Genomic DNA, 26,678 nt, shown 5'->3' with positions numbered 1-26,678 from the left:
TGTACACTGATCTCTGCTCCAATCACATGGAGCAGAGATCAGCGTCACTAGTTGCTAGGCAGAATGGAATAATGTTGTTTACACAGCATTTCCTCCATTCGGCCGCTCCGATCGAGTCCGCGGGTCCCGCGACCGGACTCACGGGGGTCCCGACCAGCGCGGGAGTGCGCCGCTGGCAGGGCGGCATCGAATATTGGACATACCTGTACGCCAATATGCCTGCCCGTGCCATTCTGTCGACGTACATCGTCGTGCGCTGGTCGGGAAGTGGTTAAACCAGCTTTGTGGTGCATTTCTTTGGAGGCAGCAGGTCCGGTTGAAATTCGTTCCCATTATAGGCAAAGTGGGTCAAACGCAACCCCTTCTGCATTTGGCATTAAAATGCTTTTCAGTATTTCAATGCCAAATGCAGCATTCATCAACAAAGACCATCAAACCATTAGGGCTCATTTACACCTGAGGTTGGGGGCAGTAAAAACAGAGTTGAACTGTGTTTTTACTGCCCTGCCCCAACTGCCCCCTCTTAGCCCTTATACACAAGGTCGGAGATTCCGTCGGAATGTGTCCTATCTAACCGTTTTGTCGGATATTCCGACTGTGTGTGGTCTGCATCGGACTGTGTCCGTCGGACCAAATTTTTCAACGTGCTGGAAATATTTTCCGACAAACTGCTCCGATCAGACATACTCCGATCATGTGTAGAGAATTCCGATCGGACAAAGTGCCACGCATGCTCAGATCAAATTCCTACATCAAAGCTATTGGCTACTAGCCTGAACGTAGTCCCATCGTAACGAAATAGCGTCATCACGTTCTGAAAGATTGGATTTTCCGACAACTTTGTCCGACCGTGTGTATGCAACAGTTTCGGACAAAATCCGACAGACAAAATCTGACGGATTTGGTTGTCGGAAATCTCCGACCGCGTGTACAAGGGCTTACACTGCAAATGGAAAAAAACCGGAGTGTGCACATGCTTCGGCCACAATGCTTTGCAGAAACCACCCATCGGCAGTACCGCCACCGAACCCAACCCATTCAAGTAAATGCATGCATGTGATTTTAGGAGTTAGAACAAGCATTGAACAGGCAATATAATGTTTCCTCACTGCCTGTTAAACACGCTTTGAAAAGTGATCCACTACAGATCATAATTCCGAAGGCTAACATTATATATTTAAAGACCAGGATTAGAGATCTCCAACTGCCACTGCAAAATTAGGCTTGAGGAAGAGGTGGATTGTCCTGAAATGCGTTGCCCGATTTACCCCCAGTTTGCACATAGAACTCCTGTAGGAGGAAGCTGATCATATCGTGCCAGCTTTGTCTATGACTGCTAACCAGTACAGGACTCTGGATCCCCACCGGACTCCATTGTGCTGCTTTCCCTGGAGCTGGAGAGACTCACATAATGTAAAACTGTATGCCTCTTTAATTATATTAAAATTAAGTAAATATACAAGATCAAATCGATCAAAAACGTCCTTGTAAATGGGAGTGTAATGATGTCGGGTGCGTAAGCTCTGCCCTATGCGTTTCATTAAAGCTGACGTCATCGGGGGGCAACCCAGATTTTTTTCTATACAAACCCATTTGACTCTTTATGTATAAAGGGTCCAAAGATTCTGGTAAGAGTCCTCTTAATCAGAGGTGGAGGTGCACGTGGGTGTTGCAAGCATTCGATCACACTGGGTTTATTTTTTATTATTGTCACAGTGGTGGATTTGGACTTCATTTTGTGACTGTTTTTATGCTTTAGTATTACATACTTTCATACTGACACCTCAGGACAAGACTGGGAATACACTATTTGATGCTGCTATGTAGATGTTCTTAGGCCACAATGTAAGTGGTCATTACACCTAAGAACATCTACATAGCAGCATCAAAGAGTATTGATTAAACTCAAATGGTGCCTGTAATTTGAAGAAGTAATGCCAGTCCAGACAGTATTTTTAAGAGCATGGCAGCCCACTTTTATTTAAAGGAATGGAACGTTCACAAAACAGCAATTTCCCTTGCAGGGGGTTCTGCAACTTGCTACTTCATCCTCCTGGCTTACTCACTTGCCACACGGCTGCTTCAGGCCTCACGCCTAGGCCTTAGGTCTGCTCCTCAGACCAACACAAAAGTACGCTTCTTTTAAGCGCTATCCTAACTTACTCAGGTTTAGCTTCATGCTGCACTGTCGTGGACTCCATCTGCCTCCTGCAGACATGTACGTTCAGGCTGCCACCTGCAGCCTTTGACTCCTAGAGAAGATGGGAGCCCCCGGACTCCCATGCACAGACCTCCTGTCTGGAGGGTGGAGTCCTCCTGACTCCTGGGCCAGACCCCCTGTCTGTTGGGTGGAGTCCTCCTGACTCCTGGGCCAGACCTCCAGTCTGCCGGGTGGAGCCTTCTCCAACTAGGAGGCCTGAGCTCTAACCCCGGGGGAAGAATATGAACCCAGCCCACAGGTGTGCAATCAGCATGCCTGCCTCTGCAAAAAAAAACAAGCATAAATTTCTAATACACACAGTGACCGGGGTCACCTCCTGTGGCAGCTGGTGGGGTGGGGCATTAAAACACTCCCCCAAAATCACCCAATGTCCTTACCTTGAATTCAGGCGGTGAGAGCGTGGGGGGCTTGGGGAAAGCTGCCCCGGGGTCTTCTCCTGAAATAGCTTCCGCGGTGTCTCCTCTGTCCTCCTCCCGACGCTAGGCATCCAATAGGATCGCCACACCTTTTTGCCAACCGGGAAACAGGTTTCATATCCACTTCCCGATTGGCCGGGAGGAGGATCAGTGTTGCAACAGCGAATTTTCATGCTCTGTTGCAACACACCTGGGTGGGCTCCAGACGCAATTCTCCGCGTCTCGAGTCCACCCTATTTTGAAGCCTATTAAAGCCTCTGGCTCTAATCAGGTGCTTAAAAAAAACCTGGCCACTCTAATTCATAAGTCCGTGACCCAAAAGGGGCCAGACACGTGAACAGGAGGCGGCTGCGGCAGCAGTGGATATCCATTGCATATAGGGAGTGGCGAGGACAGGGGGGGGGCGCCCGGGCGCCCCTAATGGACCCCTGGTGGCCACACTGGATATTGCTTTTACTTACAGTAAAATTATAATTATATTTAATTATAATATTAATATGTTTTCTTATCACTTACACCTTCCCGTGCTCTGTCTTTGTGTCTCCATTACTTGTAAAAAGAAGGTTTTTGCTGTAGATATACAGTGCCTTGCGAAAGTATTCGGCCCCCTTGAACTTTTCAACCTTTTGCCACATTTCAGGCTTCAAACATAAAGATATAAAATTTTTATTTTTTGTGAAGAACCACCAACAAGTGGGACACAATTGTGAAGTGGAACGAAATCTTTTGGATATTTTAAACTTTTTTAGCAAATAAAAAACTGAAAAGTTGTGCGTGCAAAATTATTCGGCCCCTTTACTTTCAGTGCAGCAAACTCACTCCAAAAGTTCAGCGAGGATCTCTGAATGATCCAATGTTGTCCTAAATGACTGATGGTGATAAATAGAATCCACCTGTGTGTAATCAAGTCTCTGTATAAAGGCACCTGCTCTGTGATAGTCTCAGGGTTCTGTTGAAAGCGCAGAGAGCATCATGAAGACCAAGGAACACACCAGGCAAGGAGCACTGTGCAAGCGATCATTTTGAAATGGAAGGAGTATCAGACCACTGCAAATCTACCAAGACCTGGCCGTCCCTCTAAACTTTCAGCTCAGACAAGGAGAAGACTGATCAGAGATGCAGCCAAGAGGCCCATGATCACTCTGGATGAACTGCAGAGAACTACAGCTGAGGTGGGAGAGTCTGTCCATAGGACAACAATCAGTTGTACACTGCACAAATCTGGCCTTTATGGAAGAGTGGCAAGAAGAAAGCCATTTCTCAAAATATCCATAAAAAGTCTCGTCTAAAGTTTGCCACAAGCCACCTGGGAGACACACCAAACATGTGGAAGAAGGTGCTCTGGTCAGATAAAACCAAAACCCAACTTTTTGCCCACAATGCAAAACAATATGTTTGGCGTAAAAGCAACACAGCTCATCACCCTCAACACACCATCCCCACTGTCACACATGGTGGTGGCAGCATCATGGTTTGGGCCTGCTTTTCTTCAGCAGGGACAGGGAAGATGGTTAAAATTGAGGGGAAGATGGATGCAGCCAAATACAGGACCATTCTGGATGAAAACCTGTTGGAGTCTGCAAAAGACCTGAAACTGGGACGGAGATTTATCTTCCAACAAGACAATGATCCCAAACATACAGCAAAATCTACAAAGGAATGGTTCACAAATAAACGTATCCAGGTGTTAGAATGGCCAAGTCAAAGTCCAGACCTGAATCCAATCGAGAATCTGTGAAAAGAGCTGAAAACTGCTGTTCACAAACGCTCTCCATCCAACCTCACTGAGCTCCAGCTGTTTTGCAAGGAAGAATGGGCAAGAATTTCAGTCTCTCGATGTGCAAAACTGATAGAGACATACCCCAAGCGACTTGCAGCTGTAATCGCAGCAAAAGGTGGCTCTACAAAGTATTAACGCAAGGGGGCCGAATCATTTTGCACGCCCCACTTTTCATTTTTTTATTAGTTAAAAAAGTTTCAAAAATCCAATAGATTTCGTTCCACTTCACAAATGTGTCCCACTTGTTGGTGATTCTTCACAAAAAATGAAAATGTTATATCTTTATGTTTGAAGCCTGAAATGTGGCAAAAGGTTGAAAAGTTCAAGGGGGCCGAATACTTCCGCAAGGCAATGTACTTTAAATTGTATTGAGGTGGTGCATACAGCAATTACAATGTACAAAGTGCAGAATCCCATACATCCAATTTCACATCTAATTGGTTTAGAGCTGTCCAAACAATGAGATGCGAGTGGCTTCTGTGTGTTATAGAATTTGGAAAACAGTTTTTTTTTTTAAATGAAACAATCCCACGTATTCTCTGTCTCTTTTCAGGATGAGTATTTATTCCTGCACCGCTGTACCCTGGATATCATCAGAGCTAGAGACCGGAGAAACAGTGACCCGGGGTACACTGATCCAGATGGACATTCCATCAATTCAGATGATCCGGAATATCAAACCGTTATCAACTGTTACACCTCCACAGCCAATGATTATGAAAATATAGACCATTCAACTATTGACATCTGACTGGTATCCCAACTGGATGAGGTTTAGCACTTTGGCTTCATTTCTTGGCACATTCCCGAAAATGTATGGAGCATTCAAAGGGTACATTCAAAGATACCCCCACCCATACCCTCCTACAGCAACAGATAGACACTACAGGGAGGAGGATTCCTGGGATAAGATGAGCATCATTTGCGTTATGCCGCAAAGTTGATTGGACTTTATGGTGGCTTTGATGTAACTGGTAGACTTGTTGCCTATCTCGCCAATTATATGCCCTCAAGTTAAGACGCATGCTCAGGGGCGTAACTATAGGGGGTGCAGCAGTTGCGACCGCAACCGGGCCCTGTGATGCAGGGGGCCCATGCAGCCCCCTCTACATATGGCAGCAGCATAGGCAGCTAGGGGTACCAGTGCACCATGCACACGGGTGGCTGGAGGTGGAGGGTGACTAGCAGAGCTCTATGCTCGATTATCGCACTGGCTGCTCTTTAGTTGTGCATTCCCCGCATGACCTGTGTCCTCGGCCGGCTCCTCAGAGTAACCCTCTCCTGCTCCATGCATTGCCACTCAGTCCGATGTCTGTTCTCCCCAGCCAGAGTCCTGCCCCCCCCCCCCCCCGGATCCGGCCCACACTGCACTGCATACTCCTGGGTAAACAAACTTTAAGCACACAGATGCAGTGCAGCCCTATGAGAGCTCCCCGGAGGACACTGCAGGCTTGTCTGCCAGCCCCCCGCCCCCCCGTTATACACAGATGATGAAAGGTCTTTCTGGGAGATATGCTGATCGCCCGTCCAGCACACTGGATGGAGCCCAGGCCAACATGGATGAGTGCGCGGCCTACAGCTTGGTCATGGTGAGTGAGAGGACCCCATCCCCCACACACCATTACATACCCCCTCCATCTCCCCCTGGGGACAGGGACACCTTCTCACGTGGGGACAGGGACCCCCTCCTCCCCTGGGGACAGGGACCCCTTCTCACCTGGGGGCAGTAACTTCATCTGCCCTGGAGAAAAGGACCTCATCTCTTCTGGGGACAGGGACCCCATCCTGGCTAGGGACAGTCCCCCAATGGGGCACCTAAAAATTAAAAAAAAATAATAAAAAAAAACTATTGATACCAGTGGTACAGGGCTCACAAGGGTCATACCTGTGACCATGCCCTGGAGTTCCACTGCCGGACTCAGAGGGAAGGGCCCTGGCTGGGGTTCAAGGGGGCCCTTCATGGTTTCTTGCATCGGGGCCCTGAAGGTTCTAGTTACGCCACTGCGCATGCTGCTTTGGAGGGAGAGACCATATTTGGACTGTTCATGGTCAAGTACTGAGCTCATGATATATGCCTAATTTGAAAGTTATCTATATCTACATTTGAACCGGTAACCACTGTTGACTGGCATTGAGAAAGCACTGCCAGGGAGGATGGCGTCCCAGCAGACAAGCACACCAACTTGAGACCACAGGAAGAGGGCTATTGGCCACTGACTCCTATGGTCGTACATCTTAAGGACCAAGAAGTAGGGATGCACCGATACCATTTTTTTTTACAACGACTACGAGTGCCGATACTTTTTTTTTTTTTTTTTTTTAGTACTCGCTGATAAATTTCCGTTACCTACCTCAACTGTTTTGTTTTCACTTTAGCAGACAGCAGTGGTACAAAGCATTGAAAAGTTATCTACAAATGAACTAAATAGATTTTTGTTTTTCCATTTTGCGCTTTTTCAATGTGAAATGTGTAAATATATATATATATATATATGTGCAAAAATATTCACTAACAAAGCAAACAAAAAAAAAGTTTTATAAAATAGACGTGAAAAAAAAAAAAAAGAAAAAGCAGAAAAAAAAGAAAAAGACGTGAAAAAAAAAAAAGAAAAAAGAAAAAGCAAAAAATAACAATTAAATGGAGGAGAATAGAGAGTTAATTAAGGCTGATTAGAGTAAATTAAGGGTTAATAAGGGGTTCAACAGAGGAATATTTGTTCATCCCTTTGATCTGCAGCTGAAGAAACAGAAAGATACAAAAAGAAACAGTGTTTCTTTTTATTTTAGTGTTTCAGTGGCTGAGCAATGTTGTTAATAAACATTGCCGCTGATTTTTTTTTTTTTTTTTCACAGCTCCAATTAACAGACTTCTTTAACACTTCAGCTGTCAACAGGGGAGACCTGCTGAGAGCTCAAAGACCCGAACCTGAAAGTATCCGTTTCAGGCATTGTGTATTTGCATGAGTACCGATACTTGTGCAAATACTCGGTATCGGCACTGATACTGATACTAGTAACGGTGCAACCCTACCAAGAAGGGCTGCAACAAAACGTATATATATATATATATAAATATATGTGTGGATATATATATATATACATATATATGTGTGTGGATATATATATATATATATATATATATATATATATATATATATATATATATATATATGTGTGTGTGTGGATATACAGTATATATATATATATATATATATATATATATATATATATATATATATATATATATGTATATATATACACATATCTATGGGTATATCTGAACAATAGCTAAAAAACGTGACAAAAGGACGCCTTCCCTTGAAGATAGTATGCTGAATCATGTAGTTCATGGAAAAAAAATACAAAGAAAACATAATCAATGAATCATCAAAATTTATTTGTATATTCACATACCATAAAAAAAAACTAAACGACAAACAAAGAAATCTCATAATGTGTGGCCGTATCAGCCAATATCTGGCAGATCGGTCAACACATATAGAGACTTATACCATCATAAAAATAAATAAAGATCAAAATCTGCATTTAAGCCTTTAGGATATAAAGAGTCTAAGCGATTTATCCAGTAAACTTCTCTTTTTCTCAATTCCAATATATATATATATATATATATATATACACACACACACACACACACACACACATTTTTCCTGATGCTCTTCATACCTGTCATATGCCCATGTGCCTATCCTTGTGTATCCTGTATATTATTCTCACTCGTGACTAACTACAGTGTGTGGGGGGGTTCCCATAAGACATTTCGACCCCGCGGCTTCTGGGACAGTATCGGGAGGTCCTCCATGTGACGCCATCCTTCGCAGCGATCCTTGTGATTCCTGCTTGGATAGCTCAGAGAGCATTGCTTCATTTGTTTGTTCTACCTTTCTTATTATAATAAATAAATAAAATAATAAATATTTGATTACACATTCTCCTTATACAAAACCCCTGATGAGGGGATTAAAGCTGAAACGCGTTGGGTACTGAAGAATTTTCTCGGAATTGGAGAGTAACACTACATATATATATATATATATATATATATATATATACACACACACACACACACACACACACACACACACACACACACAAACACACACATTTGTATGCTTGCAATGAATTAATTTGTATTTTTTTTTGTTTTCTGTTTTTTGTCTATGGTTTTTAACTGATCATCACGTGTGTGTGATTGATCAAATGTTTTATATGTATCAATAAACGTTTTTTTATTTTATATTAGTGGTATTGTTGCCTTTAAAATTCCATATAGGGGGTATTTCCTTTTTCATCCTTACAATGGTGGCACAGTGGTGTAGTGGTTAGCACTCTCGCCTAGCAGTAAAAAGGGTTTCTGGTTTGAATCCAACCACGACACTACCTGTTCTCCCTGTGCCTGCATGGGTTTCCTCCGGGTACTCCGGTTTCCTCCCACACTCCAAAGATATGCTGGTAGGTTAATTGGCTTCTGTCCAAAATTGGCCCTAGTATATGAATGGGGACCTTGGATTGTGGGCACCTTGAGGGTAGGGACCGATGTGAGTGTGCAATGTACAGGGATAGGTATAATTGTAGACACTCACTCAGGTTGAACTGGATGGACTGGTGTCTTTATTCAACCTTACTAACTATGTAATGTGGGAACTACTCACCACTCTCTGACATGGTGAAAACATTTTTATACATGGCATGGATATAAGCACGTCATGTGATTCTACAGTACACAGCATATACACATGGGATTGAACTATCAAAACCTTACTGTGGAATATTGACACTAATTGGTACATATCGCTATTGTACATGTCACAGATGAACAATTTCTCTTGCATCCTGCCAAGGACCTTATGCATCTGGGATGCCAGTTTGGTTTAAATCAGCCACTTGCATTTATGGAATACCCTGTTGTGAAATGGTGATTCTACCTATTGGAAGTTATAATACTGATAAAACTGATAATAATAAGTTGGCCCACCCTTTGCAGCTACAACAGCTTCAACTCTTCTGGGAAGGCCGTCCACAAGGTTTAGGAGTGTGTCTATGGGAATGTTTGACCATTCTTCCAGAACCGCATTTGTGAGATCAGGCACTGATGTGGACAAGAAGACCTGACTCGCAGTCTCCGCTCTAATTCATCCCAAAGGTGTTCTATCGGGTTGGGGTCAGGACTTTGTGCAGGCCAGTCAAGTTCCTCCACCCCAAACTTGCTCATCCATGTCTTTATGGACCTTGCTTTGTGCACTGGTGCGCAGTCATGTTGGAACAGGAAGGGGCCATCCCCAAACTGTTCCCACAAAGTTGGGAGCATGAAATTGTCCAAAATGTCTTGGTATGCTGATGCCTTAAGAGTTCCCTTCACTGGAACTAAGGGGCCAAGCCCAACCCTTGAAAAACAACCCCCACACCATAATCCCCCCTCCACCAAATGATTTGGACCAGTGCACAAAGCAAGGTCCCTCAGGACATGCATGAGTGAGTTTGGGGTGGAGGACCATGACTGGCCTGCACAGAGTCCCGTCCTCAATCTGATAGAACACCTTTGGGATGAATTAGAGCGGTGACTGAGAGCCAGGCCTTCTCGTCCATATTTAGTGCCTGACCTCACAAATGTGCTTCTGGAAAAATGGTCAAACATTTCCATAGACACACTCCTAAACCTTGTGGACGGCCTTCCCAGAGTTGAAGTGGTTATAGCTGAAAAGGTTGGGCCAACTCAATATTGAACCCTACGGACTAAGACTGGGATATTAATAAAGTTCATGTGCATGTGTTAAGAACTTCGGGTATTGAGTCTGACTTAGTGGAAGGGGACCTCTCTTACGGCTCTGGTTCTGGTCTCACTGGAATGGGAACAGGGAGACCGGAGCGCAGTGGGGTAGGAGAGTCCAGCCAGGTGCAGCAGCAGGTGTCAGGAGATGAGGATCCTCTGAAGCAGGAACTCTCTGTAGCAGGGAAGCAGAAGACTGCAGGCCACTGGATCAGGATGGATGGATCCTCTGGATGCAAGGTAGCAGATACAGGAACAGGCAGGAGACAGCAGAGGTATCAGGTACAAGCAAGGGTTCGGCAACAGGAAATCAGTCCAAGAAGGGTCAAACAAGCCGGGGTCGGAGCAGGAGAGGTCAGCAAGGTCAGACGGAGCCGGGTCAGATATCAGATAGGTAGCAGGCAGATAAGCAGGTATTTTCAGGCACAAGCTGCAGACGAGACAGCACAGAACCACTGTAACTGCGCCTTTAAAAAGGGCCACTGGCGCCAATCGAGCTAACGCTCGTCCGTGCGTGCGTGTACCGCGCGCACATACGATCGACGTGCACCCGCGCGCGTTGGAAGACGCTCGTGCCCACGACGACCCGCGGCACGAATGCGCGTGCGCGTACGGAAAGTCGATCGTACGGAACGGACGGATTCCTGACATTGCCCCCCCACAAGGGGCACCCTCCGGGTGCCCCAAGTGCCTCTTTTTTCCGGGTGTGCAGCAAAGAAGGCTCGGATCAGTCTATTAGCATGTACATTGGAAGCAGGTTCCCAAGAATTATTCTCCGGGCCATAGCCCTTCCATTTAATTAGAAACTGACCTTGTCCCCGTCGTTTTCTGAAATCCAGAATGGCCTCCACTTCAAATTCCTCGCTGCCATCAATCAGCACAGGGTCAGGTGGCCTTGTTTCTCTACCAGGGAAGGGATCAGGTACAGCAGGCTTAAGCAGAGCTACATGAAAGACTGGGTGTATTCTCATGGAATCAGGCAGGGACAGTTCATAAGACACCTCGTTAATCTTCCTCTTAACGGGAAACGGGCCCAGAAACTTGGGTGCCAATTTCCTGGAGGGACATGCTAATTTTAAATTAGAAGAAGACAGCCATACCTGGTCCCCGACTTGAAGGATCAATTCTCCCCTTCTTCCTCGATCAAAGCTCTTCTTGATGTCAGCCTGAGCCTTGGTTATGACCTCCTGCAGGGTCCGATTATTCTGCTGGAGAAAGGATACCGTATCCTGTACTGCTGGCACATGAGATTCTGTAAGGATATCGGGAAGAAAAGACAAGTTAAAACCGTAATTGGCAAACAACGGGGACTGCCCGGTGGTGGCATGGCTGGCATTGTTGTAGGCGAATTCCGCCAGCGGTAACAGGGAGACCCAATCGTCTTGGACAAAAGAAGAAAAGCACCTAATATACTGCTCGAGGGTCTGATTGGTGCGCTCCGTTTGCCCATTGGTCTGTGGGTGGTAGGCAGAGGACAGGGCCAATTCAATCTTTAAAGATTCACATAGGGCTCGCCAGAAACGGGAGGTGAATTGAACCCCTCTATCAGACACAATATTGGTGGGCACCCCGTGGAGCCTGATTATTTCTTTAATAAAAATATGGGCAGTCTCGGTCGCGGAAGGGGTTCCCCTTAAGGGTAAGAAGTGTGCCATCTTGGTCAGACGGTCACAAACTACAAAGATGGCAGTGCAGTTCTCAGACGGGGGAAGTTCCACAATGAAATCCATAGTGATCATCCGCCAAGGGCGATCAGGTGCGGGGAGAGGTTTAAGCAGCCCCCAAGCCCGAATTCTGGGAACTTTATTCCGATTGCATACAGGGCAGGAACTTACATACTGCTTGCAAAACTCCCTCATGCCTGGCCACCAGAAGGAGCGCTGCACCAGTTCTAAAGTCTTACGGACACCAAAGTGCCCAGCGAGTGGGTGGTCATGAAGGAGGCCCAAAACCTTAATTCTCACATCTTCAGGGACGAAGATCAGGTTGTCCTTCCAAAACAAGCCTTCTCTGGATGCTAGTGAGAGTCCCGGGGGACAGGAAGATGTGGAAGAAGCACTCCTTAGCAGAGACACTAGGTCTGGCTGGATGAGTAGGAAGGTGTTAGCAGGGAGGATGGTATCCGGGGGTGTGATGTCCTTGGGACTGTCAAACATACGGGAAAGAGCATCTGGCTTGACGTTTCTTGATCCAGGGCGATAGGTTATGTGGAAACAGAACCGGGAGAAAAAGAGGGCCCAGCGAGCCTGCCGAGGTTTTAAGCGTTTAGCGGTACGGAGGTACTCGAGGTTTTTGTGGTCCATGTAGATGAGCACGGGGTGTACCGCCCCCTCGAGTAAGTATCTCCACTCCTCCAAAGCAGACTTGATGGCAAGTAATTCCCGGTCGCCCACATCATAATTCCTCTCCGCCGGAGAGAGTTTTCGGGAAAAGAACCCCACGGGGTGCATCAGGTCGTCTTTACCTAAGCGTTGGGAGACCACTGCCCCTACTGCTATCTCAGAGGCGTCTACCTCCAGAATATAAGGTCTAGATGGATCCGGGTGACTGAGGATAGGAGCAGAGGTGAACAAGTCCTTGAGTCTTTTGAAGGCGGCCTGGGCTTCAGGGCCCCAATGGAAGCGCGTATTTAGTTTGGTGAGCTGGGTGATGGGCGAGATAATGGCTGAGAAACCCTTAATGAATTTTCTATAAAAGTTGGCGAAGCCCACAAAGCGTTGGATGCCTTTCTTGTCAGAGGGGGCTGGCCATTCGAGGACAGCAGCGACCTTTTGCGGGTCCATCCTGATGCCCGCTGGAGAGATTTCAAGGCCGAGGAATTGGATCTCCTGTTGTTCGAATTTACACTTCTCGGCTTTAGTATAGAGTCCATGTTGCCGGAGCCGAAGCAGTACTCTGCCAACGTGTCCCCGGTGCTGCTCCAGGGACCCAGAGAAGATCAGGATGTCATCAAGATATACAATGACGAAGATATCCAAGAAGTCCCGGAAGACGTCATTAATTAAGTGCTGAAAGGTAGCTGGGGCGTTACATAACCCAAAAGGCATCACTAGATACTCGTAGTGCCCAAAACGAGTTCGGAACGCAGTTTTCCATTCGTCACCTGCTCGAATGCGGACCAAATTATAGGCTCCTCTCAAGTCTAGCTTAGTGAAGATAGTGGCCGACCTTAGTTTTTGGAAGAGTTCTGGAATCAGGGGTAGGGGATAGCGGTTTTTAATTGTGACCCTGTTCAGCTCCCGATAGTCCACACAGGGTCGAAGGGTCTGGTCTTTCTTAGTAACAAAAAATATTCCAGCCCCGGCAGGAGATGTAGAGTGCCGGATGAACCCCTTTTGGAGATTCTCGGAGATGTATGTCTTCAGAGCCTCCTGTTCTTTCTCGGATAACGGATAGACACGTCCAAACGGGATCTCTGCCCCAGGGAGGAGCTCTATGGGACAGTCGTAGGGGCGATGCGGGGGTAAGGAATCAGCCCCCCGTTTACTGAAAACATCCAGAAATTCATGGTAAGGCTCGGGGACGGATTGACATAAGTCCAGATCTGGATCTAGGCAGAGAAGAGTTCCGGATTGTTCAGAAGCCCCTGAAAAGCAGTGGTCCTGGCAGTAAGAGGAGAGGAACTTCACCTCCCCCGAAGTCCAGTTAATGGAGGGATTGTGGGCCTGCAGCCATGGGACGCCCAGAATCACAGGAAAGAGTGGGGATGAAATTACATCAAGAATCAACAGTTCCGTGTGTTGGCAAGAGGTGGAGGTAGGTAGTGGAAGGGTCTCCTGGGTGACTCGGCCGGACTTAATCTGGGAACCATCAGCCAAGAAGATAGCGAGTCCATGAGTCTTTTGCTTGAGTGGAATGGAATGTAGGTCGGTGAAGGCGGAATTAATGAAGCAGCCGCAGGCTCCGGAGTCAAGGATGGCGTTGACGTGGATCGTTCTTCCCGAAAGCTGAAACGAGAGCAGAAGGGCAACATGGAGAGAGTTGGAGGGAGGAGTATAGGTACTGCGAGACACTGAAGAGAGGCACTTACGAGACTTCACAGGACAGTTGGCCACATAATGTCCGGAGCCGCCACAGTATAGGCACAGGTTCATCTGACGGCGGCGGGCTCGCTCTTCAGGAGACAGGGAAGGTCGGAGAAGTCCAAGCTGCATAGGTTCCTCAGGAGCAGGAGGCACACTGGCAGGTCCTCTTTGAGGGAGAGGAGAGAAGAAAGGTGTGGAAGATGGGGTCCTGGCCGTCATCCAGGCAGGTCTCAGTGGTTGGGAAGAACGCTCGGCCCTACGCTCGCGAAGTCTGCGGTCTATCTGAATGGCCAGAGCAATCAAGTTCTCTAAGGCGTCGGGAGTGCCAACGCGAGCTAACTCGTCCTTGAGACCCTCAGACAGGCCCATGCGGAATTGGTGTCTAAGGGCCGACTCATTCCACTGGGTATCTGCGCTCCAGCGTCTAAAGTCCGAGACATAGTCCTCAGCCGTCCTATGGCCTTGCTGGAGCGCAGTTAATGCGGATTCTGCGGTGGCAGCCCGTTGGGGATCATCATAAAGCTGTGCCATCCCTTCGAAGAAGGTGGAGAGAGTCTGTGTAAGGGGACTGTCATTCTCCAGGAGATGGTGGGCCCAGGACTGAGGTTCTTCTTGCAGGAGAGAAATGACAAATCCCACCTTAGTTGCCTCCAGCGAAAAAGTCCTGGGCTGGAGGGCAAAGTAAAGCTGGCAGGCGTTGCGAAAAGCCCGAAACTTGGAACGGTCCCCTGAAAATCTTTCCGGAATGGGAACCCTAGGCTCAGGTGGGAGCATCATGACTGCCGAATGAGCTGCAGGCTGGGCAGGAGGAGGCTGAGGTGTGGTGTCTGGAGACCCCGAAATGGAGAGATGCTGGACCCGCTCCTCCAATCTGGTGTAGCCATCCTGAAGGGACTACACGGCCTGGGTGAGAGCCGCAAGGTGAGAGCAAATCTCCTTCATGGCGGAGGCCCCTTCCGCAGACTCAGACATGGCTGTCTCGTACTGTTAAGAACTTCGGGTATTGAGTCTGACTTAGTGGAAGGGGACCTCTCTTACGGCTCTGGTTCTGGTTTCACTGGAATGGGAACAGGGAGACCGGAGCGCAGTGGGGTAGGAGAGTCCAGCCAGGTGCAGCAGCAGGTGTCAGGAGATGAGGATCCTCTGAAGCAGGAACTCTCTGTAGCAGGGAAGCAGAAGACTGCAGGCCACTGGATCAGGATGGATGGATCCTCTGGATGCAAGGTAGCAGATACAGGAACAGGCAGGAGACAGCAGAGGTATCAGGTACAAGCAAGGGTTCGGCAACAGGAAATCAGTCCAAGAAGGGTCAAACAAGCCGGGGTCGGAGCAGGAGAGGTCAGCAAGGTCAGATGGAGCCGGGTCAGATATCAGATAGGTAGCAGGCAGATAAGCAGGTATTTTCAGGCACAAGCTGCAGACGAGACAGCACAGAACCACTGTAACTGCGCCTTTAAAAAGGGCCACTGGCGCCAATCGAGCTAACGCTCGTCTGTGCGTGCGTGTACCGCGCGCACATACGATCGACGTGCACCCGCGCGCGTTGGAAGACGCTCGTGCCCACGACGACCCGCGGCACGAATGCGCGTGCGCGTACGGAAAGTCGATCGTACGGAACGGACGGATTCCTGACAGCATGTAAAGGCAGGTGTCTCAATACTTTTGGTAATATAGTGTATATGTCTTCCGTTTCACGTAAAAGCAATTCTTGAGTACTCTTATGGAGGATTGGAACTTCCATAAAATCATTGGGAAGTTTAATGCTATCTCTCTATATCTCTCTTAACCAAATATGATCTGAAAGGCGAGGATACTCATTGTGCAATTTAAATCGCATTGGACTTGTGGATAGGGCACCAATAATAGGGGAATGGTTGCTCATTGTTGGGATACTTAACCAAGCTAAAGCCTATGGAGCAGTGCTTGAGAACTCCTACGGAAGATTAGAACTACCATGAAACCATTGGGAAGTTTGATTCTCTCTTAGGGCACATTAAAGCGGAGGTCCACCCTAAAGTGGACCTCCGCTCATCGGAACCCTCCCCCCCTCCGGCGCCACAATTGGCACCTTTCAGGGGGGAGGGGGGTGCAGATACCTGTACAGTACAGGTATTCTGCACCCACTTCCGGGATAGCTCTCTGTGGAAAGGGGCGTATATTACGCCTCTTTCCGCAAGTGCCCACCCCTTTCTGCAAGTGCCCCGCTGCCTGCTGGGAAACACACAGATCCCAGAGGCAGCGGGGACCGTCCTTTTTGCGTAGCGCGATTCGCACATGCGCAGTAGGGAACCGGGAAATGAAGCCGAAAGGCTCCATTTTCTGATTCCCATACCCAAGATGGCGGCGGCAGCACCCGACATACGATCTACAGATCGGCTTCGGGTGCCGACATCGCGGGCGCGCTGGACAGGTAAGTGTCACTATTTTAAAAGTCAGCAGCTGCAGTATTTGTAGCTGCTGGCTTTTAAAAAAAAAAAAAGCGGAGTCCCGGTGGACTCCCGCTTTAAGAGATTGGGTCGTATCTCCGGGACCCATACAAAGATAAACAGATATAGGACTTGGATCCGGTCAAATATATTCTGGAAGGCAAAGATACCCATTGTCCAATGTGAATCACTTTGGACTTGTGGATAGGGCACCAATAATAGGGGAGTGATTGAACGTTGTTGCAAACCCAACTAAGCCAAAGCCTATGGAGGACTGTTATGGTGGACTGGAACTTCCATGAAACCATTGGGAAGTTTTGAGGCTCTTTTTGGTCAAAATATAATCTGGAAGACAAGTATATCCATTTTGCAATGTGAATCAATTTGGACTTGAGGATAGGGCACCAATAATAGGGGAATGGTTGCTCATTGTTGGGATACTTAACCAAGCCAAAGCCTATGAAGCAGTGCTTGAGAACTCCTACGGAGGATTAGAACTTCTATGAAACCATTAGGAACTTGGAAGTTTGATGCTCTCTTTCAGCACATTAAGGAAGTGGGTCATATCCCCAGGACCCATACAAATATAGATGGATGTAGGATTTGGACCAGGTAAAATATAATCTGAAAGGTGAGGATAACCATTGTACAATGTGAATCACTTTGGACTTGTGGATATGGCACCAATAATATAGGAATGATTGCCCATTGCTGGATACCGAAACCAACTTAAAGCCTATGGAGTAATGTTTGAGCACTCCCATGGAGGATTGGACCTTCCATGAAACCACTGGGAAGTTTGATGCTCTCTTTATTTCTCCACAAATACAGCTTTCTTTTGGTGGTATTTGAACACCTCTGTGCTTTTTATTTTTTGCGATTTAAACATAAAGGAGCGACAATGTTGAAAAAAAAAAAAAATATATATATATATATATATATATATATATATATATATATATATATATATATATATATTTCTGCTATAAAACATATGCTATAAAAAAAATTAAGAAATCAAATTTCTTCATAAATTTAGGCCAATATGTATTGTGCTACATATTTTTGGTAAAAAAAAAAAAATGCCAATAAGTGTATATTGATTGGTTTTGGCAAAAGTTATAGCATCTACAAACTATAGGATTTTTTTTTGCCATTTTTTTTTTTTTTACTAGTAATGACGGTGATCAGCGGTTTTCAGAGGGACTGCGACATTGCGGCGGACAAATCTGACACTAATGCCCCCTACACATGACCAGACTTTCTGGCAGAAAAGGTCAGACGGTCGTCCCGACACAGTTCTGACCAAAGGGACTTGCACACACACGAACGGACGAAAGTCCATTTGTTTTGAACATGATGATGTAAGACGGGACTAGAAAAGGAAGTTCAATAGCCAGTAGCCAATAGCTGCCCTTGTGTTTTATTTGGTCCGTCGGACCAGCATACAGACAAACGCTTTTCCAGATAGAAATTCATTTCTTCGGACAGATTTGAAACATGATGGGGAACCTTGGCACCCCAGATGTTTTGGAACTACATTTCCCATGATGCTCATGCACTCTGCAGTGTAGATGAGCATCATGGGAAATGTAGTTCCAAAACATCTGGAGCGCCAAGGTTTGCCATCACTGTCCTAGGGTGTCTACTAAAAAATAAATAAATAAATATATATATATATATATATATATATATATATATATATATATATATAAATATATACACACACACACACACACCACACATACATACACATATATATATATATATATATATATATATATATATATATATATATATATATATATATATATAAATATATAATATCTGGTTTTCTGGCAAAAAAATTAAGATTTTTACATGTAGGAGAGAAGTGTCAGAATTGGCCTGGGTGGCGAGGGGTTAATTACAATATGTAAGTAATATACAAATAATTATTATATATTGTTTTTAAGGTTATTTACTATATTTTAAAAAACTGTTGCTTAACGTAAATAGCTAAATAATGAATTATGTTATTATAACATATAGCATATTACTTACCGTAGCTTGATTATAAAAGTAACTCTTCAGCAGCAGCAGATTCTTCCTCTTAACTGTATGAGAAAAAAATGGCATTGTGGGTAAATCTTATACACATAAACCCATGTTTTTTTTGGGCTGGAAGGGAGCATGCGTCTTTTAGACACACGCCCCCTTCTATGACACTGCAGTGAGAGGAGAGCCTCCACTGCAGCATTTTTATTGGACAGCTTGGACCAATGGTGCTTTACCATTGGTCCAAGTCTCCAAGCTGTCCATTGAGCTCAGTGCCTCTCACAAGAAGTCATCCTCTCAGTCTGCTGCAAAAAAATGTGCCAGCTGGTATTTAAACTGGCCGCCCTGTATGTAACTTCTGATAGGCTGTGCAAGGAGCCCTGTGTCTCCGGAACCATAGGTGCTAGGAGCCCCACAATGGTGGGGTAGGAGTTTGGATAGCTACCCCCCCCCCCAAATTTGTGGTCTCTGACCCCAGGTCGCCCAGCTACGACCATCAAAGCTCAATCGTTTTTTTTTTTTGTTTTGTTTTTTTATGTTCATGGCAGGTGAGACCTCTGTGAGGTAATGACTCTGTGCAGGCCAGTCAAGTTTCTCCACTCCAAACGCACTCATCCATGTCTTTATGGACCTTGCTTTGTGCACTGGTCCAAATCACTTGGTGGAGGCGGGGACTGATTTTTTTGGGTGACACGTCCTCTTTATTGAGACATGCGGGGTCTCCTCTGTGCTCCACTGAATGGAATGCACATCGCACATTCTTTCCTGGCTGGGTAAACTGTCAATGGCGTCACTTCCAGGTCAACTATCAGTGACGTCACTTCCAGGTCAACAACGCTCCTCCCTCCCCCTATACATCCCTATACATGGTGGTACCCACTATGCCAGTCCTGGGCCTGCAGAATGCAGATGGGTAAGTGGAGCCAGGGATACATAGTGAGGGGGGGGTTGGGTTTACATCTACAAAGAAAGATATAACATATGATGACTGCATTTGTTTGTTTTTTTTCCTCCCTTTATTTTCACCTTGTTATCTGGCCAGTAACAAATAAATGAATGAATAACATGTATAGCGCTACATATGCGAATTAAATCGCCTCAGTAACCAGTAACGCACTTCCTTATTGGACATTAATTGCTTCAATGTATCGGTGGTGGCGCAATGTAGCTGGCCTTGGACAGTAGCATTGCCATCCTGTGGAGAGGGTGATGTTAGAGGGATTTACATGGATTTTACATAAGTGAATAACACATATATGATGTCTCTGGGTCCCTGCTGAATGAGCGGAATGGAGGTAGATCAAATGGGATGAATTTCCCTGGATTTTAGGGTGAGTTGACATGCCGTGTTGCTCTTTGGACGCTACTACTTGATCACCCCCCGATAAGCTTCTCCCTGGGTGACATCTCTGGTTAAAGTGGAGGGCCACCCTAAAATAAATAAGGGCATTAATATTCTTTAAAAAAATTAAACAAAAAATTATTTTTTTTTTAACTTACCAGAAACCCCTGTTGCTAGGCAGTCTTCCTAATATGCCTCTTCCTATTCCGCGGCGCTTCCTCCTCTTCGGCGAGCGGCCCCGTTGCCTTCTGGGACATGTGGGTGTCCCAGAAAACAACAGGGCCATGCACAAAGTGCCACGCGACTCGCGCATGAGCAGTGGGAAATGGGCAGTGAACACTGCCTGCTTCCCTTCATTAAGATGGAGGCGCCGGCAGCCGATCCAATGAACGGGGTGGGGTGACATCGCTGGCTCACTGGACAGGTAAGTATACTTATTAAAAGTCAGCAGCTACAGTAAAAAAAAAAACATTGATAGCCATTGTAAGGGGCACTACATTTGTTTCATTTCATTATTACTAATGACAGTTGGATCCATCAGAGATCTCCCTGGGACAAATGTTGTAGGCGCCCCACAGCCCTCTCCCGACCGACCGGACGTCTCTTCAGTCGGTGAGTGGCTCACTCGCGGCTTGTCGGCAGTTGCTTGATGAGCCTGTGTCTGTGGAGCCCGTCCATCCATTCAGCGGTCTTCTCATCTACTCTGACGCACGGATGTGTCCCTTTTTAAGGCTCTCTATTGGAGGAACTGTTTGACGCTGTTTATTCACCTTCACTTGTGAATGTATCGACTTTATCCTTTTATATCCAATAAAAAGACATTATTGCACCATGAGCCCCGTGCGCTCGTATTCCCTCTTGTTTTCACGGCTATCAATTCCCGTTGATCGCTGAGCTGCAAGGAGCATGGTGCTGACCAGATTGCTTCACACTAAGCACTAAGCATTAACCACTTGCCGCCCGCCATATAGCAAAATGACGTCGGCAAAGTGGTTGCTATATCCTGACCGGACGTCACATGACATTGTCAGGATATCAAGCCGGCGATCGTTGTTGAGGCGTGTCAGTCTGACACACAGCGACTCCGATCTAGGTAAAGACTCTCTGACAGAGGCTCTTTACCACATGATCAGCTGTGTCCAATCACAGCTGATCACGATGTAAACAGGAAGAGCCGTTGATCGGCTTTTCCTTACTCGCGTCTGACAGAGACGAGTAGAGGAGAGCCGATCGGCTGCTATCCTGACAGGGGGGTCTGTGCTGATTGTTTATCAGCTCAGTCCCCCCCCCCTCGGATGTCCACCCAGAACCACCAGGGATGGCCACCATACTGGACCACCAGGTATGCCACCCTAGACCACCAGGGAAATGCCAGTCAGTGCCTAGGCAGCTTCCAATCAGTGCCAATGAAAAATGCCTGCCAGTGCCACCAGTGATGCCTATCACTGAAATCTATCAGTGCCCATCAGTGCCACCTATCAGTGCCCATCAGTGCCGTTTATTAGTGCCACCCAGAAGTACCCATCAGTGAACCCTTTTAGTGCCCACCAGTGTCACCTATCAGTGCCCATCAGTGCAGCCTATGAGTGCCCATCAGTGCCGCATAATAGTGCCACCTATCAGTGCCGCATAATAGTGCCACCTATCAGTGCCCATCAGTGCTGCCTATCAGTGCCCATCAATGCTACCTATCAGTGCCCATCAGTGCCATCTCATTGGTGCCACCTCATCAGTGCTGCCTTAGACTAGACTAGATGATTCTCTGCCACGGAATCCCTTGAGCTCCTCCAATCTTCACAGTGGTATCTTCCTCAAGCGTCACCCCCGCCTCTCTGCTGGGTCCCTGGCTTGGCACTCCAGATGCTTCTCAAGCTTCACCCCTCTGGCACTGCTCGGTCCCTGGCTTGACACACAAGGCTGCTCTGCAAATGTCACTTCCACTGGTTGGGTCCCTGGCTTGACACCCGCTGAAGTTTCCAGATTCTTCACCGTCCCTGATTGGTGAGAATTCTGCTCCGGTACTTGCTTTAGTTACTCACTGTCAGGGCTGCTGATAGAAATCATGGGGCCCCGTACAGCCTACCTGATGGGGCCCCCTTTAGCCACATCCCTGGCCCCGCCCCTATACCGAGAGGCTAGGGTATACAGACAGCACCCCCCACCAATTTAACACAACTAGAGGATGATCAAATGAAATGGAATCAGTATACAGAGGTTAACTTTTTCTGAGAGATATTAAAGGAACACTCTAACCACAATGACCACTTCAGTGATTTGAAGTGATCAAAGGTGGTAGGAGTCAGTATGTGGGATGGCATATGAATATACCAAGGTGGTATAATGATTGGCTTCTAACATGGAGGGCTACACATAGATCAAAATTTGTCCGATTACTGCTAAACTGAATTTTGATGTGTGTGTGTGTGTACCCAGCTTTACCCAACTTCTTGCTTTAGCTGGCTTCTTCCAGCGCTGAATGGTTCCCTACAGCGCTTGTGTATGTTTTACTGACTATGGTGTCCTTTTATGAAGCAGTGAAATCTATTCACTACTTCATTCTCCGGCATTCACATAGGAGATCTTTCTCCTCTGTATGTCAGTTTATAAAGCGGAGTAGATCGCTTCACCCTTGGAGGAGTGAAGCGATCTACAAACGGTTCTAACTCTGGAGAACGGCCCCTAATACTGGAATCTCGTGAGACTTTACAAGATTACAGTACTAGAAATTCACCAATACACAGAGATGTCAATTTATTAACCACTTCAGCTCCGGACCAATAAATACCTTAAGGACCAGAGGTCTTTTTGCAATTTCGCACTGCGCTGCTTTAACTGGTAATTGCGCGGTCATGCAATATTGCACCCAAACGAAATTTGCGTCCTTTTCTTCCCACAAATAGAGCTTTCTTTTGATGGTATTTGATTGCCTCTGCGATTTTTTTTTTTTGCGATATAAATGGAAAAAGAGCGAAAATTTTGAAAAAAAAAGATATTTTCTTCTTTTTGTTATAAGAAAAATCGAATAAACTAAATTTTAGTCATACATTGAGGGCAAAATTTATTCAGCCACATGTCTTTAGTAAAAAAAATGTCAATAAGCGTATATTTTTTGGTTTGCGCAAAAGTTATAGCGTCTACAAACTAGAGTACATTTTCTGGAATTTACACAGTTTTTAATTTATGACTGCCGATCTCATTTCTTGAGGTGCTAAAATGGCAGGGCAGTACAAATCCCCCCCAAATGACCCCATTTTGGAAAGTAGACACCCCAAGGAAATTGCTGATGGGTATGTTGAGCCCATGGAATATTTATTTTTTTTGTCCTAAGGGATTGAATAATGACAAAAAAAAAATAAAAAATTTTTTTTTACAAAAAGTTGTCACTAAATGATATATTGCTCACACATGCCATGGTTATATGTGGAATTGCACCCCAAAATATATTCCGCTACTTCTCCCGAGTATGGGGATACCACATGTGTGGGACTTTTTGGGAGTCTAGTCGCGCACGGCACCCCGAAAACCAATCACCACCTTCAAGATTTCTAAGGGTGCAAATTTTTGATTTAACTCCTCACTACCTATCACAGTTTCGAAGGCCATAAAATGCCAAAATAGCACAAAACCCCCCAAAATGACCCCATTTTGGAAAGTAGACACCCCAAGCTATTTACTGAGAGGCATGTTGAGTCCATGGAATATTTTATATTTTGCCACAAGTTGCGGGAATATTACAAACTTTTTTTTTTTTGCACCAAGTTGTCACTAAATGATATATTGCTCAAACATGCTATGGGCATATGTGAAATGACACCCCAAAATACATTCTGCTGCTTCTCCTGAGTACGGGGATACCACATGTGTGGGACTTTTTGGGAGTCTAGTCGCGCACGGCACCCCGAAAACCAATCACCACCTTCAGGATTTCTAAGGGTGCAAATTTTTGATTTAACTCCTCACTACCTATCACAGTTTCGAAGTCCATAAAATGCCAAAATAGCACAAAACCCCCCCAAATGACCCCATTTTGGAAAGTAGACACCCCAAGCTATTTACTGAGAGGCATGTTGAGTCCATGGAATATTTTATATTTTGCCAAAAGTTGCGGGAATATTACAAACTTTTTTTTTTTTTGCACAAAGTTGTCACTAAATGATATATTGCTCACACATGCTATGGGCAGAAGTCAAATTACACCCCAAAATAAATTCTGCTGCGTCTCCCGAGTACGGGGATACCACATGTGGGGGACTTTTTGGGAGCCTAGCCACGTACGGGACCCCGAAAACCAAGCACTGCCTTCCGGATTTGAATATAAAATGCTACCAAAAAACCTGTTAGCGATGGCAGGGATCAGGCCTGACTCTGCGATCGCTGCAGTTATGTGTTTAGTGTTTTGTAAGTGACAGTGATCGATCGATACTGCACTTGGGTGGGCTGGGCAGAGGGGCAAAACGCAGGTGCCAGCAGGTATTTGGGCTGATCCCGCTAACAATGCGTTTTTTTGGAACCCTAAACTGCTGGGGACGCTAGTATAGATCTGATCAGATCAGATATTGATCTGTTCAGATTCTATACCACTACGGGAGGTGTATGCTTTGCGTGTGGGTGTTAGCGGTACTGGCACTAACCTAGCGCTGCCTGGGGCGACGCAGACCCTGACCCTAAAACCTAATTGATATCACCCGCCGGGTGATCAGGGGGTTAAACCTTTATTGGGTAATAAATGGTGGGTGCCCTGATGCTATAAAAAACAAACTAACCAGAGTCACCCGTAACACTTATACGGTGATCAGTGGTGAAAGGGTTAACTAGGAGCAATCAGGGGGTTCAAATTTTTATTAGGTAGTATATGGGGGTCCCTGGCGCTATATAAAAACCTGACGGGGAACCTAAATAACTAACTGGCTAACCAGCGTCACCAGTGACACTTATACTGTGATCGCTGGTGAAAGGGGGTGAAAGGGTTAACTAGCAGCAATCAGGGGGTTAAAACCATTATTGGGTAGTATATCGGGGTACCTAGCGCTATAAAAACCTGGCGGTGAACCTAAAAAAATAACTAGCTACCTAGCGACACTAGCGACACTGATGCAGCGTTCAGAAAAATTATCGCTTAGTGACACTGGCAAAAGGGGGTGAAAGGGTTAACTAGCGGAAATCAGGGGGTTAAAACCATTATTGGGTAGTATATCGGGGTACCTAGCGCTATAAAAACCTGGCGGTGAACCTAAAAAAATAACTAGCTACCTAGCGACTGTAGCGACACTAATGCAGCGATCAGAAAAACGATCGCTTAGTGACACTGGCAAAAGGGGGTGAAAGGGTTAACTAGCGGCAATCAGGGGGTTAAACCCATTATTGGGTAGTATATCGGGGTACCTAGCGATATAAAAACCTGGCGGTGAACCTAAAAAAATAACTAGCTACCTAGCGACACATGCAGCGATCAGAAAAATGATCGCTTAGTGACACTGGCAAAAGGGGGTGAAAGGGTTAACTCTAGGGGCAATCAGGGGGTTAAATCTTTATTGGGGGGTGATAGGGGGCTACCCTGGACCTAACACTAACTGTCCTGACAGTTTTTACTGTCACAACTGACACTGAATGCATTGATCAGTAAAGAAATGATCAATGCAATCAGTGACACTGTGACTGGGGGGGGAGGGGGGGCGGGGGGGGATCGGGGGGCGATCGGGGGGGGATCGGGGGGGGTTTGTGTGCCTGTGTGTACCTACATGTCAGTGTAGTGTTGGTGCACACTTACTTTTACTCTTCTCCTCGTAGTCCGGTCAAAAAGACCGCCCCGAGGAGAATGACATCACTTCCTCCTTCCTGTGTAAACAATACACAGGAGAGGAAGCTTCTCATTGGCCAGGAGCGATCCAGAGGGGGTGGCCGAAAACCAACGGCCATCCCCTCATCACGGAGCGCTCCTGGACCGAATCGGACCGCCGTAACCAGCGGGAGGGGGTCCGATCGGACCCCCCACCCGCTGGAAGGCAATCACGTAGATGTACGTGATTGTGCCTGCCTGTGCCATTGTGCTGACGTACAATGGCAATACGGCGGTCCTCAAGTGGTTAAGCAGTGATAAATTATCACAGCTCAATACACTGACACACGGTGTGATTAATGTTAGTAAAATAAAGAGTCCCCCTACATAATATATACATGTATACACACACAGACATTATATACATGTATATACACAAACATTATATATATACACACATTATATATAAATATGACAGGGGGACATGGTTACAGTGTTGGGGGGTCTGAACGAGGCATAAGGAAGTTAATCATCTTCCTCTTTCCTCCTCAGATCCCCCCAGATTCTGTCTTCACTCCCCGGTTCTCCACCTCTGAGCTGGTGAATCGGGGAGTGTGAATTCTGACACAGATCACCAGTGAAGCGCTGAGATCGCAGCTTCATAAACTGGCCGTTGCTGTGTCATTCAATGAGTATTCTCAGTGTGCGGAGATAATCGGCGGGAGAACATATTCAAACACTTCTCCCCTGATTATCTCTGGTTTATAAACTGTTTATGGGCTGTGATCAGCGGCGATCCTCGGGATCTCTGCTGATCACTGCTTCACAAACAGACACCTAAGCCCAGTTGCTCACACTTCAGCCCCC

The 26,678-nt window shown here is 46.2% G+C and overlaps 1 protein-coding gene across 1 annotated transcript in view; it reads left to right on the top strand.

Annotated features, from left to right (window-relative positions):
* Positions 1 to 7,523, top strand: part of LOC143929619 (receptor-type tyrosine-protein phosphatase eta-like) — a 50,059-nt gene extending 42,536 nt beyond the window's left edge. The window contains exon 13 of the mRNA XM_077453524.1: positions 4,971 to 7,523. Coding sequence (XP_077309650.1) covers positions 4,971 to 5,168 — 198 coding nt within the window. The 3' untranslated portion in view covers positions 5,169 to 7,523. The remainder of the gene's footprint in view (positions 1 to 4,970) is intronic.
* The last annotated feature ends 19,155 nt before the right edge of the window (positions 7,524 to 26,678 follow it).

The sequence above is a fragment of the Lithobates pipiens genome, unplaced genomic scaffold, assembly GCF_037356315.1.
Source record: "Lithobates pipiens isolate NorthernLeopardFrog02 unplaced genomic scaffold, aLitPip1_a1.2 Scaffold_24, whole genome shotgun sequence".
Classification (NCBI taxonomy): Eukaryota; Metazoa; Chordata; class Amphibia; order Anura; family Ranidae; genus Lithobates; species Lithobates pipiens.
Note: the sequence above shows the minus strand (reverse complement) of the source record. Positions and strands in the feature narration are given on the sequence as shown.